Source organism: Amblyraja radiata, chromosome 34, assembly GCF_010909765.2.
Source record: "Amblyraja radiata isolate CabotCenter1 chromosome 34, sAmbRad1.1.pri, whole genome shotgun sequence".
Classification (NCBI taxonomy): Eukaryota; Metazoa; Chordata; class Chondrichthyes; order Rajiformes; family Rajidae; genus Amblyraja; species Amblyraja radiata.
The window spans coordinates 17,465,580-17,485,008 of NC_045989.1; the positions used below are offsets into that span (position 1 = coordinate 17,465,580).

Below are 19,429 nucleotides of genomic sequence, written 5' to 3' on the forward strand. Positions count from 1 at the left end.
TGTAGGAAACACTTTGAACATACTGTGATGGTCCCATTCAGGGCCCTGTATTGGATAGAATGGCAGAGTTTTCATTGTGCTGGTCTACAGATGAATGGGTGCTAACAGGACCTTTTACCTCAGGAATCGGCAACTTTGTTCTGCATAGGGGCCGGGACGCATGTCTGTGAGCGGATGGCGGGCCACATCTATCACGTGTACACATGGATCACATCCCCATCCCGCCCCGGATGGCAGGCATCAAATCACATGTTCACAGAAGGTAGACAAGAATGCTGGAGAAACTCAGGGAGTGAGGCAGCCTCATGCAATCCTTGCATGTCTCACACGCTGAGTTTCTCCAGCATTTTTGTCTACCTTCGATTTTTCCAGCATCTGCAGTTCTCTCTTAAACGTGTTCACAGAAGGTGCGCGGCTGTGCTGGCGGCTTTGCGCAGGATGCGGTACAGCCAGAGCTCGGCGCTCAGCAGGCCGGATGATTATGGGGGAAAAAAATCCGCCTGCGAACCAGAAGAATTCGGGTTACGGCCGCATTCGGCCTGGGGGCCATAGGTTGCCGACCCCTGTTTTACATCAAACAGATAAGACAATCCCTGAAGCAAGATCTTGAATAATTCAATCACAAAGGGTGCATCCCTGACATCTGTGTACAGCCAGAAGCATATTAGTGGAGAGGAGAGTCAAGAGTGTTTTATTGTCATGTGCCCTGAAACAGAGCAATGAAGTTCTTGTTTGCAGCAGCACAACAGCTATGTAAACACAGCACTCAGTAGGTACCATAATAAACTGCATAAAAACCTTCAATAAATTAAAAAATATATATAGTGGAAAAAACAACATGGAATCCTCAAAGTCCTAATGCAATCACGGCAGTTTGTAGTTCAGCCCGCCAGAACTTGTAAATGGTGCATCAGGACATAAAGGACACTTCACCCCAAGCCCAAGATAGACACAAAATGCTGGAGTAACTCAGTGGGACAGGCAGCAACTCTGGAAAGAAGGAATGGGTGAAGTTTTGGGTCGAGACCCTTCCATGTTCAATTATGACGCTTGCCCCTGGTGGAAGGGTTGGATGATACTCATATTTTATAATTTTCCACTGGAAATAACCACTGAATAAGGCAGCAGCAGCTGTCTGCCTGCCGCTGAACCGAGGCAGCAGAGGGAAGAGTGGGTGGAGATAAAGAACAGGTTTCAACGATTTATACCGAGCGATTAAAATGTTACGTCCATTCTTTAAAGCGGCTAGGGATATTCAAAAAGTGCTAGTTTGTTTCTTTCAGAGAAACATTTCAAAAGCTAAGTCAACGCACCAATATTTGGCTCCCACACTCATTGAACCTGCCTTGACATGCAGCAACCCCTGGGCTAGACAGTAGGGGGAGCTGCCAGCATGAAGGGTGTTCAATCTGTTGCAACCGATGGTGTGTATTGAGTGGTGTCGTCACAGAGAAGGCAAGAAGACTACGGAAATAAGTCTGGCCAATATTTAGCCTGCAATCAACCTTGCAAAAACATTATCCCATCATTACTACATTGCTGTTTCCCAGCACTTGCCATTTACAGCACGGACTACACTTCAAAACTGTTTCATTATAAAGCACATTAGAATAACACGCAAACTTAAAAAGCTGTGTATTAATGCAAGTCTCTCTTTGTTTCTTTCTTGATCACATCTCTAGAGTGTTCGTCTTCACGTGATGTGGCCCTCGTGGCTAAAGGGATCAGGGGGTATGGAGAGAAGGCAGGGATGGGATACTGAGTTGGATGAAGGGCCGAATGGCCTACTCCTGCACCTATTTTCTATGTTTCTATGTTTCACCACAATGATGAGATATAACTTTAAACATTCCTTGCATGTTGATTCTTATACAGTAGGGGGGCACGGTGGCGCAGCGCTTGTAGCACTGGAGACCCGGGTTCCATCCCGACTACGGGTGCTGTCGGTACGGAGTTTGTACGATCTCCTCGTGACTGCGTGGGATTTCTCCCATATCTTCGGTTTCCTCCCACGCTCCAAAGACGTACAGGTTCGTCGGTAAATTGGCTTGGTACAAGTGTGTAAATTATTCCTTGTGTTTGTAGGATAGTGTTAAACTGCAGGATCGCTGGTCGGTGCAGACTGGGTGGGCTGAAGGGCCTGTTTCTGTGTTGTATCTCTAAACTAAAAACTAAACTAGAGTTACCGTCTTTAACACTCAAGGTGAACACTGATTATTCAGCATAACAAGGAACAACTCTTAAGTGCAGGACTATATAAACTGATGGACTATAATGAATGGTTGAGAAGGAACTGCAGATGGTGGAAAATCGAAGGTAGACAAAAGTGCTGGAGAAACTCAGCGGGTGCGGCAGCATCTATGGCGCGAAGGAAATAGGCAACGTTTCGGGCCTTCTTCAGACTATAATGAATCACAGTTCCACCTGCCCTCAAGGTATATCCCGGTATTGATAAGGAATCACACCTGACCTAATATAGAGATGATTTCATTAATCAGTCTCCTCGAGTATCATGGACAGGGTTAGTTAAGGTTGGACCCACCTTAAACCTTCGGTCATATTTGGTGACAGTATCTGCAAATTCCACCTTCTCCCTTTTCCCTATAAACTGCCGCAGTTCCGGCCGATCTTCCATTCCGATGTAATCGCCGACAAAGTTCCTGTTGATGCTGTTTCTCCGTCTCTCCTTCTTATTGAGCAGCAAGTCAGATGCTGAGGAGAAAGCAAATCAAATGGAAGATCAGATTAATCTGATAGGAACAGTGTATGGAACAAGCTGCCAGAGGAGGTGGTTGAAGCAGGTACTATCGTAACGTTTAAGAAACATTTAGACAGGTACATGTTTAAAGGGATAGAAACATAGAAACATAGAAATTAGGTGCAGGAGTAGGCCATTCGGCCCTTCGAGCCTGCACCGCCATTCAATATGATCATGGCTGATCATCCAACTCAGTATCCCGTACCTGCCTTCTCTCCATACCCTCTGATCCCCTTAGCCACAAGGGCCACATCTAACCCTCTTAAATATAGCCAATGAACTGGCCTCGACTACCCTCTGTGGCAGGGAGTTCCAGAGATTCACCACTCTCTGTGTGAAAAAAGTTCTTCTCATCTCGGTTTTAAAGGATTTCCCCCTTATCCTTAAGCTGTGACCCCTTGTCCTGGACTTCCCCAACATCGGGAGCAATCTTCCTGCATCTAGCCTGTCCAACCCCTTAAGAATTTTGTAAGTTTCTATAAGATCCCCTCTCAATCTCCTAAATTCTAGAGAGTATAAACCAAGTCTATCCAGTCTTTCTTCATAAGACAGTCCTGACATCCCAGGAATCAGTCTGGTGAACCTTCTCTGCACTCCCTCTATGGCAATAATGTATGGATCAAAAGTAGGCAGGTGGTACTAGTGAAGATGGGGCATGTTGGCCGGGCATGGGCAAGTTGAGTTGAAAGGCCTGTTTCCACACTGTATCCTTCTGATGTTCTGAAACGTGCTAAAACATTTAAAAACTGCAATTTGAGGAATGGGGAAACGACGTCATCGTACGGAAATGCTAGTTTTCCACATTCTTCTCACAGGGATGTTAGTTGTTAAACAGCTATCCTGTGTGTCTATGTCTATGTGCTGTAAGTGTCAATGGATTAGCTAGCCAGTCACAAGTAAACCTGATTAAGCAAGACCACCATGGAAGCTGGGAGCTGGCGTATTGCTGTGGGAATTAGGAACCTGGCTGATTTACCCCACCTCTACCCTGTAGTCTTGAAGCATATCCTATTTGTAATGACACTCGGGCTGAGATTACCCAAAGCCCCAATTGAGGTGCTCAAGATCATGAAGGGTTCAGCTGATTCGAGACTGAGAAGATGCTTCCACTTGCAGGAGACCCACAACCAGAGAACATTAAAAAAAAATCTGCACTCTTGAGGTTGGGATAGAAAAATATAAGGTGACTGTCCCATGCAGAATTGAATGAGCACAGATTTTTCAGGAGTAATGTTAAGCCGAAGCCACATTTCCTTTTCTGGATTGACATAAAGGATCCCATAATACTATTTCACAGATGAATCAGGAAGTCATGAATGGGCCAATATTCATTACTCAGACAACGCCACATGATTACATTGGTGATTGTGCAACATGCTGTGTGCAGTTGGACTGTTGTCTTTCCCATATTAAAACAGTGACCACCACAAACAATGTTCGAGACTGCTTTGGGATATGAATGCCCAATACAAATGCAAGCCTTTCTTTAAGACAAGGCAGTAATAAATCCACTAGAGAATTCAGAGAAACGTCTTTAGCCAGAGAGTGGTGAGAACACACCTTGGGGTGAAAGCAGAAATGTATTGAAGGGGAAGCTGGATAAATTCATTACTAAAGGGAGGTCAATGGACAGAATGTTCTGTTTCTGTGTTGTAAATATTACAGGTCACGGCAAGAACAGAGCCCAGACCCGCCCCGATCCTCAGGGTTAAGCTACTCAATGTTTAACGAGTAAAAGAGATTCGGGACCACTCCAGAAATACCGAGTGGCTTTCTTTGCTCTACCTTGCTCTCTCATTTGCACATATTTCTTTCTTGCAGCGTACTTCCTCCATGCCTTCTGAATAGCCCGGGCGTATGCATCATACTTTCTCTCCCGCATCTCCTCGAGTAAAAACAGCTGCGGAAGAGGAAGAAGATTAAGACTGAAAGATTTATTGAAATTTACCGCTTTGTGTCAGGTGAGGAGAAACAGGCGGGCAGGATGAAAGGAGGGACGACTGTGTTCCAGAACCTTCTCTCCAGGTTATTCCTGGTTTAACCATAATGACCTGGAATTGAGGCCCCACGAGTACAATGACCAGGCCGAAGAAATATCCGCCCTGGATTCATGGTCCAAGCGTTTGGGAGGCTTGTGTGCACACAAGATGACTTTGTGCGGTATGAGCACCTATGCCGCATGTACATCTGGCTGCACATCGGTTGATAAAAGCAATGCTCTGTGAATCTGTTCACGAGTATCAGAAGATATCCAACCATTTAAAAAAGGTGTCGCAGAGGGGCACATCTCATATACATGGTGAACACTTTCCTCAACCCGCTTACCTCCCCTCTTGAAGGCACTGACATGCTACAGCACGGAATCTAATAACTGGCAATCTGATTAAATAATCATTTTCTCTGCGTTAATTTTGTCAGGAAGTTCACTCTAATTCTCAGCAAGGCCAGCAGCATAATCAAGGACGAGTCGCACCCTGGCCACTCCCTCTTCTCCCCTCTCCCATCAGGCAAAAGGAATAGAAGTTTGGAAACACACACCACATGATTCAGGTAGCCAAAAATGCTGGAGAAATTCAGCGGGTGCGGCAGCATCAATGGAGCGAAGGAAATAGGCAACATCTCGGGTCAAAACCTTTCTTCAGATCCGAAACGTTGCCTATTTCCTTCGCACCATAAATGCTGCCTCACCCGCTGAGTTTCTCCAGCATTTTTGTCTACCTTCGATTTTCCAGCAACTGCAGTTCCTTCTTAACCACATAATCCAGGGACAATTTCTTCCCAGCTGTTATCAGGCAACTGAATCATCCTACCACAGCCAGGGAGCAGTTCTGAACTACTAACTTTGGTGACACCCGGACTATCTTTGCCTGGACATTGCTGGCTTGACCTTGCACTAAACGTTATTCCCTTATCATGTGTCTATACACTGCAAATGGTTCAATTGTAATCATGTATTGTCTTTCTGCTGACTGGATAGCACGCAACAAAAGCTTTGCACTGTACCTCGGTACACGTGACAATAAACTAATCTGAGCTGTGGGAGAGAGATGCAACGTAGCTGAGCCAATGTCCTCCTCATCCAGGCCAACAATCAGGAATGTATCACTTGGTGACTATTCGCCTCCCCAAACCCAGGCAGTTGAAACTACTTGGGGGTACACAAAAATGCTGGAGAAACTCAGTGGGTGCAGCAGCATCTATGGAGCGAAGGAAATAGGTAACGTTTCGGGCCGAAACCCTTCTTCAGACTGGTTGAAACTACTTGCCGTCATCATTGTCAACACTGAACAATAAACATTAGAGAGTTTAGAGATATCGAGCGGAAACAGGCCCATTGGCCCACCGAGTCCATGCCGACCATTGATCATCCCTACACTAGTTCACTCTTATCACCCTTTCACCTCCTACATACTAGGGGCAATTCACTTAAGCCAATTAACCTACAAACTTGCACATCTTTCGAATCGGGGTAGGAAACTGGATCACCCAGAGAAAACCCATACGGTCACAGGGAGAACGCACAAACTCTGCACAAACACCCATGGTCAGGATCAAACCCGGGTGTCTGATGCAGTGAGGTAGCTACTCCAGCACTGCACCAGAATACCGCCCTTATCTGCAGCACAGTCATTCAATTATACAACTCTAGGTAACCTCTACAAAACACACCCCCTCCCCTTTCTCATCCTCTTCCCTGTTTTACCTCCTCCCCCTCCCCTCACCTACGCACTGGCTGACCTTGCACCGATCTCTCCCCTCCCCACCCCCTATGTCCCTCAACCAAACAATTTGCATCTCACCAATCCTCTAGCTTCACAATTCTCAACTCTCTGAAGGTTTTGTCTCACTCCTTGTGTGGATTAATCTCTGGCTTGTGTCCAGCCACCTGCCTATCAAAGACCCCCTTGTCTGTGCTCACCTGCAACCTGCCGTACTTTGTCCTGACCCTCCACTCCTCTAGCTTCCCTGCAATCAGTCTGAAGAAGAGTCCCAACCCGAAACGACACCCATCCACGTTCTCCAAGGATATCTCCTGACCCGCTGAGTTACTCCAGCATTTTGCATCTATCCATGTCACCATCAATCTCCCTGGGCCAGTTCAACACTGATACATTTGATGCTAGGATCTTCCGACACTATCTAACTCAGTCTCACACTGTGATGGGCAGCAACACTGAAAGGGGAATGCTTTTAAAATCCAAAGCTCAAAATAAAAGTCGGCAAATAAGATGATGTGCACTGATTTGCTCTTTGATGTGCAAAGATAGATTAGCAGCTTCAAACAAGACTTGCATTTTATGGAAAAGCTACAGGATGTGCATGGGAAGTTTCCCGAGTGCTGGCAATGTGGACTCGAGTGTTGGATTACATGCCAAGAGGCCGGTTTACAGTAATCATCCCAGACAATCTTGGTCGGCTGCCCAACCTCACTTTGCCACACAGTTTGCCTTGAGCTTTCAGTGCCGTTGTATGAATAGACCCTGCTGGCATTTCTCAGAAGCTCGTCATTTCCTCTGTCAACTTACAACCAGCTTCAGTCCTGTTTCAAAGAGACTAAACATACTGTCTGATTTTTAGCACTCTTTTGGGTTAAAAACAAAATGGCAAGATATCCTCTGTGACTGATTGGGGAGTGAAATGCGCAGCAGTAAATAGGCTGGCCTGGGAACAGAGATTAGCAGGTTGAAAGTTAAAGACATAGCATCACACAGCACGGAAACTTCAGCCCTAATCGACCATACGCATCTACAGATACATGGTAAACACTTTTCCCAGCCCCTTCTTGAAAACACTAACTTATGCTAGAGTATGGATGCTGTTACACCTCATCTCCATGAATCGTTGCATGGATATTTTATCCCTCAGAATCCATTGAGGGATAAGATATACAACCAGGGAGTACAGAGAAGGTTCACCAGACTGATTCCTGGGATGGCAGGACTTTCATATGAAGAAAGACTGGATAGACTCGGCTTGTACACGCTAGAATTTAGAAGATTGAGGGGGGATCTTATAGAAACTTACAAAATTCTTAAGGGGTTGGACAGGCTAGATGCAGGAAGATTATTCCTGATGTTGGGGAAGTCCAGAACAAGGGGACACAGTTTAAGGATAAGAGGGAAGTCTTTAAGGACCGAGATGAGAAAATCATTTTTTACACAGAGAGTGGTGAATCTGTGGAATTCTCTGCCACAGAAGGTAGTTGAGGCCAGTTCATTGACTAGATTTAAGAGGGAGTTAGATGTGGCCCTTGTGGCTAAAGGGATCAGGGGGTATGGAGAGAAGGCAGGTATGGGATATTGATTTGGATGATCAGCCATGATCATATTGAATGGCGGTGCAGGCATGAAGGGCCGAATGGCCTACTCCTGCACCTATTTCTATGTTTCTATGTTTCTAACCACAGGTCTCAAACAATATTAGAGAAGTTTTCTTCATTTCAGGTGAAACTTAAAGTTAACCCCATTGTTCTGTCTACATCATCCATTTTCTCCTGTATATATACACACCCACGCAATACAGGCCTAAACCTGATAATGGGGTAGTTCCCTGGACATTCTTTTTCAGGACAAAGTGAAAATAATACTTCACTGTAACAGTGAGATGTTTTACCTTTGGCCATTTCAGCAACCTTGGTTCAGAGTCTCGGCCCAAGAAAATACTTAGGCAAAGTTGGCAGTTGCAAGACTCTACTTTGCCCAGTTCAGTTCCCCTGAAGAGAAAGTCCACCCACATTCTGGACAAAGAAGCTGGTCAGTCCATTGAGGCCGAATTCCATTTCCCCCAATCCAGAAAAATGAAAGTGTTTTTTAAAGAATTTCTGTGAACAAACTTCTGCCGATTTGATACTTTCCTTTCAGAAAGTTGTCCATAAAGTCCCGTTGCCTATCTGTGTTATGATATAATTTATTCCATTTAAAGGGTGAAAAGATAATAAGCAAGGAATAATCTAGTTTACCGGATACCACGTAAAAGAGAAAGGAGAACCAGTGAATTCACGACATACACAGCGAGAGAGAGAACACCTCTAAAGAGAACACATTTGATCAGCAGAAAAAAATATTTTGAAACGTTTATTGACTTCCAGCCCACAATTATAACATGGGTGGAGCACACCTTTCAAGTAAATTCCTTCTGCATAGCAATCATATCAGTGCCCTGAGATAATGGAGAGAGAACTGGCGAGCATACCGATTCAGGAGCTTTAACAAAGACTTTGCTTTTCCCCATCTGGTATTGATCTGGGTCCATGTTGACAGATCGGAGGAGATAGACCACTCCTTGCTTCTCATCTCCTCTCCAGGAAGGCCACGTCTCTTTAGTCAGGATGGCATACCTACAGTGATAAAGTGCATCAGCAACAGGCCATGGCTTTGTACAATTCCCCAATAAACTTTATATTCATGTTTTTTAACAGTTTGCATTCAAGCTAAAATAAGCAATCACATTCTTTTAAACATAAACAATAAAGGGATAAATAGTGTGAAAACCTTTTCTTTAGCGGTCAACATGGGAACTTTTTCTATTTACCCAAAAACTCAATTGATCCTTGGACGGTGGATGGACATAAATCTAGCACTAAATCATCATCTTCTAAATAAAATGACATGGAAGAAAAAGTGAGTTTATGCAATTAGGTAACTGACGCAGAAACCCAGGACCCAAAGAAAATCTCACTTTAATAATATCCCAGTTATGAGCGCTGTCATAGTAAATGATCTGAATTAGTCAAACATATTTCCACAAACAAACTTACAACACATTCTTTCCATTCACTCCTTTGCTAAAGCTACGCCTCATTGTATTATAGTCCTCAATTCTTTGCAGTCTCTCCATTCTTCACCGGGCATTAGGTCAAAACCTTTAGCCATACCATCAACTCATACACAATGCCCTCATTCCACAAGCCAGGTCACTTCCACATCCAGCATTTTCACAAACATTCATTCACAAGCTCAACAGCTCACACCACTACACTAGTAACTCCGCACTCCGCAGCTTCTCTGAGTATAACTAGACTGATATTGCCTGTGATTTAGATTTATCATAAACTCAACGTCATTACTATTTGAGTCAGTGGATGTAGGTATTATCGTAAAGAATGTTGAGTCACATCCACATAGCACAGTCATTTTGGTTTCATCATTAGAATCATTCCAGCAAATAAAACCAAAAGAATTCACCAGAAGAATTATTCACCATGAATAAAGCAAATTATTCAAGTAACAAGCTTGTCCAAAGACAGGCTGAGGAATAAAAAAAACAAATATTCTATTGTAATGTGGATTAACTGAGAACTTTAACGCTTGATTGTGTGGCCACAATCACTTGTACAAAATGTAATCTGTGCATATATTGGTTTTTACACCACTCTCCTGGTTTACAACCATTTTAGAGATTTGAAAACAACAAAGACTGTAGAAGCTGGAATCTTGAGCAAAAAATAAGCCATTGGAGAAACTCATCAGGACAGGCAGCATCCTTGGAGGGAGGTGGAGAGACGTTCAGGTTGAGACCCTTTCCCAGATTGATGGAGTGGAGGGGAGATAGGGAGAGGAAAGAGGTGAAAGGAAGGGGTTGGGCAAGAACTAGCAAGTGACAGGTGGAGCCAGACAAGGAGGGGATGACTGGCAGATGAGTCAGGTTGGAGATCTTTAATCAGAGGGTGGTGAATCTGTGGAATTCTTTGCCACAAAGGCTGTGGAGGCCAAGCCAATGGACATTTTTAAGCCAGAGATAGATTCTTGATTAATATGGGTGACAGAGGTTATGGGGAGAAGGCAGGAGAATGGGGTTAGGAGGGCGAGATAGATCAGCCATGATTGAATGGCGGAGTAGCCTTGATGGGCCGAATGGCCTAATTCTGCTCCTATCACGTGTGAGATAGTATTCAAGGCCGGAGGTGCTGAGTGGAGGAGGTGAAAGGGTGCAAATGGTGCATCTGATAAGACAGGAAGGTGGGGAATAAAATAAAGAACTAGAGGAAGGGTGTGTGCATTGAAGGGAATAAGGAGATAGAGAAACTGAGGGACCTGGGGTAGGGAGGGGGAGCCCCTCCTCATCAGACTACATGCTATTTCAGGTTCTGATAGTCAAAAATTTGCATCTTTTTGTTTACTTCTTCAAAATTCATTAGAACACAAGTTATAAATGAATAAAACTAGGCATTTGATTAAACTGCATACAAGGAAAAGTGAAGTGTTAAATTAATTATCCTTGCTATGATATCTAAATCAAATGCAGCACATAATCCAGATAGGTAGAAATCTGAATCTAATACCTAATAAGCCAAATAATTTTCAATATTTTCTGATAAACATTGGTTGAGGCTCAAAATTAATAAAATGCAATTGTAATTTATAAGGCATCAGGTTTATCATCTTCTACAGTTAGTTGAGAGAATAGTATATTTAGAGATGACATCAATATCACCAGCCTGTTAATAAAAAAGTGCAATAAAAGCAAAGTTAATGGCAGAAGTCTTGTCTTCAGTTGCCTTTGATAACAAAATGGTATTTTGAGGGATTTTGCAAGAAATATAAGAACCACATGCCTATGTAATACTTCTTTTTGATTTATCAGCCTTTATAAACAAACATGTATCAGCAGTCTTTGCTTATGTCTTAAGGCAAGCAGTTACATTTTAAAGATGTGCTTAGGAGAAGCAAAATGCATTAACAAAACACAATTTTCTGATGGCTGACTGCCATCTGAATTAAACAGCCTTGACAAACAACTGGAGCAAAATGGAACCACTCTGTGAAAAAGCACCAAATTGACATTAACTGCTGCGGTTTCCACCCCAGTCGCAATGGCTGGGAGCAATTAACAATTACCGCAAGAAACCTGCAAAACACTGCATGAAGTACGTAGGATCAATGCTTAAACAGAGTCACATTATTTTATTTTTTTTAAATCAAAGTTAATCTCATTTGAAGTCAAGAAAAATGATGACTAACACAACATGAAAATGTTTAATTCACTCGAAACTTAGAACATAAATTTCACAGTACATGGCTTCTCCTGAGATTAATATAAATGTACATGATCATACACACAACTACAGAAATAAATCAATGATATTGGACTTCATGATTAGTAATCAAATACCAGAAGAGCACAGTGTATTGGCTTAGGTGGAATGAATTAAAATCTTAAGAGAATCTTAGTTTTAGTGCAATGAGGCTGCATTGTTAGAGGTGTCACTTTTTGTAGAGTTTTGGTTTAGTCTTAGAGATCCAGCGCGGAAACAGGCCCTTCAGCCCACCGAGACTGTGCCAACCAGCAATCCCGGCACACTAATGCTATCCAACACACACACAAGGGATACTTTACATCTTTGGAGTGTGTGAGGAAACCGGAGCACCCGGAGAAAACCCACGCGGTCACAGGGAGAACGTACAAACTCCCTATAGACAGCACCCTATATCACGGTCGAACCAAGATCTCTGGTCTATAAGGCAGAAACTCCACCGCTGCACCTGGCCGATGCCGTCTAATGGCCGATAAATGTGAGGTTAACCACTTTGGTGGCAAGAACAGGAAGGCAGATTATTATCGGAATGGTGTCAAGTTAGGAAAAGGGGAAGTACAACGAGATCTGGGTGTCCTTATTCACCAGTCACTGAAAGTAAGCATGCAGGTACAGAAGGCAGTGAAGAAAGCTAATGGCATGTTGGCCTTCATAACAAGAGGAGTTGAGTATAGGAGCAAAGAGGTCCTTCTGCAGTTGTACAGGGCCCTAGTGAGACCACACCTGGAATATTGTGTGCAGTTTTGGTCTCCAAATTTGAGGAAGGACATTCTTGCTATTGAAGGAGTGCAGCTTAGGTTCACGATGTTAATTCCTGGATGGCTGGACAGTCATATGTTGAAAGAATGGAGTGACTGGGCTTGTATACACTGGAATTTAGAAGGATGAGAGGGTATCTTATTGAAGCATATAAGATTATTAAGGGATTGGGCACGCTAGAGGCAAGGAAACATGTTTCCGATGTTGGGGGAGTCCAGAACCAGGGCCACCGTTTAAGAATAAGGGCTAGGCCATTTAGAACGGAGATGAGGAAAAGCTTTTTCACCCAGAGAGCTGTGAATCTGTGGAATTCTCTCCCTCAGAAGGAAGTGGAGGCCAATTCTCTGGATGCTTTCATGAGAGAGTTAGATAGAGCTCTTAAAGATAGCGGAGTCAAGGGATATGGGGAGAAGGCAGGAACGGGGTACTGATTGTGGATGATCAGCCATGATCACAGTGAATGGCGGTGCTGGCTCAAAGGGCCGAATGGCCTACTCCTGCACCTATTGTCTATACCCACACGCATGTATACATACAAAAAAGTAATAATAATAACAATAATAGTCTATGTAGTTCAGAGCTAATTTGAGGTTGTAGTGTTTAGTAGCCAAAAGGCTGTTGGAAAGAATTAGAGAGAGAAGGGAGAAGGACTTTAAAATAATGCAGGCAGGTAAGAAACAAGAAGTGAAATTGATTCTCATACACGGCTTACCTGTGCAAGAACTTCTTAAAGACTCGTCTGTATGCGTAGCCTGCTCGTCGTACCCGGATGTTTTCTTTCAAACCCAGGTATTCCACTTGGTGCTTAACTCTGAAAAGAAACAACCAACAATTAACTGGACAGCAGAATCAAGAGCAAATTATTTTGGCAAAATGAGACATAGTCGAAGTTCAAATGGAAATCAAATCTTCTATTGTTCGGTATTACTTATACTCTCTGGTTTACGAAATAGGCTACTAATGTAAACTCGCACTTACGTAAACAGTTCTGTACTCAGTCCCTAGTGTAATCAAGGTAGTTTGTAACTTCCACAACACTGTACGATCACTAAAACATTTACATCAGAAACAAGTCAGCAATGGCGGCAGTGCTTACCCAGAAGGCCGCGCACAGCAGAAAGTGCCCTGGATGCAGTTAGGCACCACTGAGACAGTTATTACTTTCAGCGAGTTATTTTGGATAAGAGATGGGGATAGCAAATCGGACTTATGTAAATTCTGATTTAAGTAAGGGTTCACGAAATGCAACCCTTATATAAGTCAGGGAGTGCCTGTTCCCCTTTTTTGAGGGAAAATCTAAGTTTATCTCCTACATCTCCTAAACAAATTCTGCAGTTGTGTTATGGGACATCAAGGAGAATTAAGGGAGTTAGGTGGGAGATTAAGAAACATGACCTCCAGATTTGCAATCTCAGGATTACCATCAGAGCCACGAGCTAGTGAGATAAGAAATAGAAAGATATTGCAATTCAATAGGTGGCAAAGGAGCTTGTACAGGAGGGTATGCTTCAGATAAATGGATCAGGGCAGGTGCGACCTATACAAGAGGGAGAGGAGAGGAACCACTATCCTCGCAGGGAGGTCACTAGTGCTACTTTAGTTCAGTTTAGCGATACACCGCGGAACAGGCCCTTCGGCCCAAAGAGTCTGCGCCAACCAGCAATCCCCGCACACTAACAATAATCTACACACACTAGGGACAATTTAGAATTCTACCAAGCCTGCAAACCTGTAAGTCTTTGGAATGTGGGAGGAAACCGGAGATCACAGAGATAACACGGGTCACGGGGAGAACGTACAAACTCTATCCAGACAAGCGCCCGTAGTCAGGATCGAGCCCGGGTCTCTGGCACTGTATTAGGCAGCAGCTATAGACTGCGTCACCGTGCTGCCCTGGAGGGTTTAAACAGGAGTGCGGGGAGGTGGGGGCGGGGAACCAGAGCAGTGGTTGTAGGTACTGATGGGACGGTTTAGGTTATAACAAGTACGTCTGAGAGGTAGGACAGGCAGGGGATAGGTTAATGAGCATGGTGAGACTGATGGGCTGAAGTGTGTTTATTTCAATACAAGGAATGTTTATGGGTAAAGCACATGAACTTCAAGCCTGGATCTGAGCATGGAATTAAGATGTTGTGGCCATTACAGAGACTTAGTTGCGAGAGTGACAGGATCGGCAGCCCAATGTTCCACGGTTTTATTGTTTCAGATGTGAAGGCGAGGGTGGAGGAGTCACTTTATGCAAAAATGTCATCAATCGTTGACTGTGTAGTTGGTTGCTTGGCTATCAATCCCCAGTTACCTGGGTAGACACGAAATGCTGGAGTAACTCAGCGGGACAGGCAGCATCTCTGAAGAGAAGAAATGGGTGAAGTTTCGGGTCGAGACCCTTCTACAGTTACCCGGGGCAGGTCATGCAGTCAAGCAAGGCAGAGAGACTATCTACACGGGCAGTTCTGCCCCTGGTGACTGCGATGGGCAGCGGCGGACTGGCCAGGGTGTCAGCTTGCCCGATGGCAAGTTGGCCCCTGATGAAGTGGGCCCCTTTGTATCCTGGCAACCAATTATTTTTAGACCCAATCCGCCACTGACTGCGGGAATCATTCTGCCACCACCTGCCTCTGATCTCACCCAGCTTTTCTCAGTCACTGCTGCCAGTTGCACTGACTGAAAACAGCAGAAACTAGAAACATAGAAAAGCAGAAAATAGGTGCAGGAGTAGACCATTCGGCCCTTCGAGCCATTCAATATGATCATGGCTGATCATCCCAAATCAGTACCCCGTTCCTGCTTTCTCCCCATATCCCTTAACATCCCGTTAGCCCTGAGAGCTAAATCTAACTCTGTCTTGAAAACATCCAGTGAATCAGCCTCCACTGCCTTCTGTGGCAGAGAATTCCACAGATTCACAATTCACTGGGTGAAAAAGTTTTTCCTCATCTCAGTCCTAAATGGCCTACCCCTTATACTTACACTATGATCCCTGGTTCTGGACTTCCCCAACATCGGGAACAATTTTCCTTCATCTAGCCTGTCCAATCCCTTAAGAATTATGTTTCTAAAAGATCCTCTCTCATCCTTCTAAACTCTAGTGAATATAAGCTCAGGCACAGTGAGATTCTTTGCTCGCATGCACAATGTAGCAGCCACCGATGGTGCTGACAAAGTTACAAAGCTGTTACAGCTCCTTTTGTCCCCCGTCCCCCCCCCTCATGGTGGTCCTCCCACGCTGGGTCCTCCACGCTCTCATCGATCGCAGGTTGACTCGCGAGGCATCGCCGCCGCTGCGAGGCTTCACCACTGCCGAGGCCCCATCGTCGTGAGGCTTCACCGCTGTCGACGGCCCACTTCACCCCTCCATGGTGCTGTCCCAGGCCCCAGTCGCGGGCTCCGTTGGCCGCTTCGCTTGTCCCGGACTTCTACCCACGAGGCCCTGGCCAGGCCTCGACCCGGGCTTCTACATAGCGATGCAGGGCCTCGATAAAGGCCTCCAGCCACGTTCCCAGGCCACAGCCGCGGCCTGTCGGGAAGCCTTCTGGTCCAATGCATCAGCTGCATTTATGTCTGCAGAGACAAGCCTGGTTTGGAACAGGGTTTTGTACGTGGACATGAGATGGAGAGTCACCTCACTCGAGGCCACGCCACTCCTAATGGTTATCCAGAGGCATGTTAGAATATCTCTGGGTGCAAGTGGGGGTCAGGATCACCAGTGAAGCCACTGGCCCATGGGTTAACCTGCATTGCCTGAACCACAGTGTGGAAGCTAGGACAAGGAATTGGGTCTCGTAAATCAAAACAATTCCGAGTTGTCACAACACAAAAGATGCAGAGAAGATACTGGTGACGCATTGGCTCAGCTGGTAGAGTTGCTGCCTCACAGCGGCCAGGGACCCGGGTTCGATCCCGGCCTCGGCTGCTGTCTGTGTGGAGTTTGCATGTTCTCCCTGTGACCGCATGGGTTTCCATCCAGGTGCTCAGGTTAACTACCACATCCCAAAGATGTGCGGGTTTGTAGGTTCATTGGGCTTTAAATTTCCCCCTAGTGTGTGGGGAGTGGATGAGAAAGCATGATCATGAATAACTAGCGTGACCGGGTGGACGGTGGGCCGGAGAGCCTGTTTCAGTGCTGTTTGACTAAAACGAAAGCTAAGGCAAGATAAAGTGAAGGGATGGCCAGGGAGACCAAGCGGGGACTCTTTGGATGCTCTCACCTACTCTCTTCCCAGTCTCTGGGCTTCTTGGTTTCGTTGGGTTTGATGCAGCGGATATAGTGCGGGGTACACTTCATCAGCGTGCCCACCAGGTCATTGGCTTGTTTCTGGAAAAGGCAAAAGAAAACGACAGTGAGAATATGGTACACAACGTCACTGAGGGATCAGTGGGAAACGGTGCGTGAATGCGTCAGTACAGCTGAGGATCCCAGTGTACTGGACAATCCAAGGCAATATACTTGTACAACGAGCTTGATTCATGCTCGTGTTTCAAAAGCACATAACAAAGGTAACCCCTCATTCTCTGCCCCCTTCCTGTCAATTTCTGCTCGGGGAAAGATTTACAAATGTCTTCTAATTGATTGGTTTTGAAAGATACAGCACGGAAACAATCCATTCGTACCACTCAATCCACGTCTACCATTGATCACCTGTTGACACAAAGTGCTGGAGTAACTCAACGAGTCAGTCAACATCTTTGGAGAGCGTGGATGGGTGATGTTTCGGGTCAGGGCCCTTTTTCAGACGAAATGTTGGGCGGGGGGGGGGGGGGGGAAGCTGGAAGCGAGGAGAGGCAGAACAAGCATGGCAGGTAATGGGTTGATACAGAGGGGGGAAACGATAGACAAATGGTAGACAAAGGCCAGAGATGAAGTAGGTTTGAAACAGAAGAATTTAAGCCTGAAACATCACCTATCCATGTTCTCCCGAGATGCTGCCTGACACTCTGAGTTACTCCAGCAGTTTGTGTCTTTTTTTTTAAATTGAAAACCAGCATCTGCAGTTCCTTGTACCCACATCGATCACCTGTTCACTAGTTCTACGAGAGCTGACTTTTGCATTCACTCCCTACACATTGGGGGCAAATTATAGGAGCCAATTAACCCGCAGATGTGTAAAAACATCTCCAATCATTCAGGTTCAATAATCGCGTGATTTGCCGATGTAGAATAATTTTGTGCAGGGCCTAAACTGTCACCCAGAGGAGGAGGAGCATACTGGTGTGAACATGGCTCGCAGAGCAAGTAACTAACGGTTGCCGCTGGGGACTGGCCTGTTGAAGGGTGAGCATTGTTTCAACAACACAGGGCATGTGAACCACCTTAGACAGCTTACACAAGAGGTGCTGCTGCCACACTGCCACAACCAAAGATAATAACAGACGCAAGATATGTTACAAGATGTGTTTTTATCACTGTTGGCAGATCAATTTCCCTCCTGGGATAAATAAAGTTCTATCGTATCGTATCGTTAAAAAGCTGGGGTAACTCAGCGGGACAGGCAGCATCTCTGGATAGAAGGAATGGATGACATCTTCGGTCGAGACTCTTCTTCAGACCCGAATCGTCACCCGTTCCTTCTCTCCAGAGTTGCTGCCTGTCCCGCTGAGTTACTCCAGCTTTTTGTGTCTATCTTCGATTTAAACCAGCATCTGCAGTTCCTTCGCACATAATGACAGACATCTCTGTCATGAATCTGGTGTTTCGAAGGTGCAAACATGCAATGGATTAGAAAGCATAAAATTTTAGAAACTCCATTCAAAGATTTTACCTTCATTCAATGATTGAGGGATGCCCGCATTTAGTTTAGTTTAGTTTATTATTGTCACATGTACTGAGGTGCAGTGAAAAGTTTTTGTTTGTATGCTATCCAGTCAAAGGCTATACGTGATTACCATCCATAGTGCACAGGTAAAGGATAAAGGGTGCAACATTTAGTTCAAAGATATACAATGGAAGTCCGATTAAAGATAGTTTTATGGTCTCCAATGAGGGAGATGGGAGGTCAGTATCGCACTCTAGGTAACGAGAGGATGGTTCAGTTGCTTGATAACAGCTGTAAAGAAACTGTTCCTAAAACTGGAGGTATGCTTTTTCAAACTTCCATTGACACTATTTTTTCATTTATTTATTGGTGTTACTGTGGTTTTCACTATTGGCATCACACAACCCGTGGGCTATTTGTTCTCAGGCTCCCCTTCGCTGGGCTGCTATCTCATTTTCTTACGGAACCCATCTGAATGCATGAAGGCTACCGATCCTGTGGTACCTTTTTCTCTCTCGTTTCAGCCCCTCAATGAGAACCCAGGTCACCCTCAACCTAAGATGCCGCCCAAGAGGAGGGAAGGCTGAATATACCTTAATTTTGCTTCCAGCTGTGGTGGGGCGACCTTTCTTTTCTGCTTGTAGATTTTCATGGAAAAGCACACGGATGAAAGGGCTGTGAAGCAGCAAACAAATGACATTAGCATGCGAGCAAAGTCAACTCTCATACAGTCAGCCATGCACACTATGCTCAGCTTCACGTCCACTTACTGCTCACTGCTCTGCATGAGTTCAATCAGGTCGGTGAAAAGAACGTCTCGATTACGCTCACAGAATCCCTCCACATTATAGGACACCTGCAAAGGAAGAGAAGTTTAAATGACTTGAACTCTACTTTCCTAATTCACTCATCTTGCAATCATTTTCCTTTTTTTTTTAAAGTCTCTACTAAAGGTCACATAGTTATTGCCTGAGGAACTTATCCTGATCCACAAAATAAACCAGACATCTCTTTCCTCATACTCACTCTCTGGAAAAATGAATCTTACAGGTAAGTTTCCCATTATTTACGACTGTAAGCAAAAGGAAACCATCTTATATTCCTTCCAAGCGAATAGAGAAACGA

General features: G+C 44.8%; 1 protein-coding gene across 2 annotated transcripts in view; it reads right to left on the bottom strand.

Moving 5' to 3' along the window:
- The window catches only part of myo1e (myosin IE), a 106,953-nt gene that overhangs the window by 14,412 nt on the left and 73,112 nt on the right, over positions 1-19,429 (bottom strand). For both annotated transcript variants that reach the window (XM_033050259.1, XM_033050258.1), the window contains exons 15-21: positions 19,075-19,160; positions 18,898-18,979; positions 16,760-16,866; positions 13,264-13,362; positions 8,951-9,095; positions 4,544-4,658; positions 2,543-2,712 (exon numbers count right to left, since the gene is read on the bottom strand). In XM_033050259.1, the coding sequence (XP_032906150.1) occupies positions 2,543-2,712; positions 4,544-4,658; positions 8,951-9,095; positions 13,264-13,362; positions 16,760-16,866; positions 18,898-18,979; positions 19,075-19,160 (804 nt within the window). The remainder of the gene's footprint in view (positions 1-2,542; positions 2,713-4,543; positions 4,659-8,950; positions 9,096-13,263; positions 13,363-16,759; positions 16,867-18,897; positions 18,980-19,074; positions 19,161-19,429) is intronic.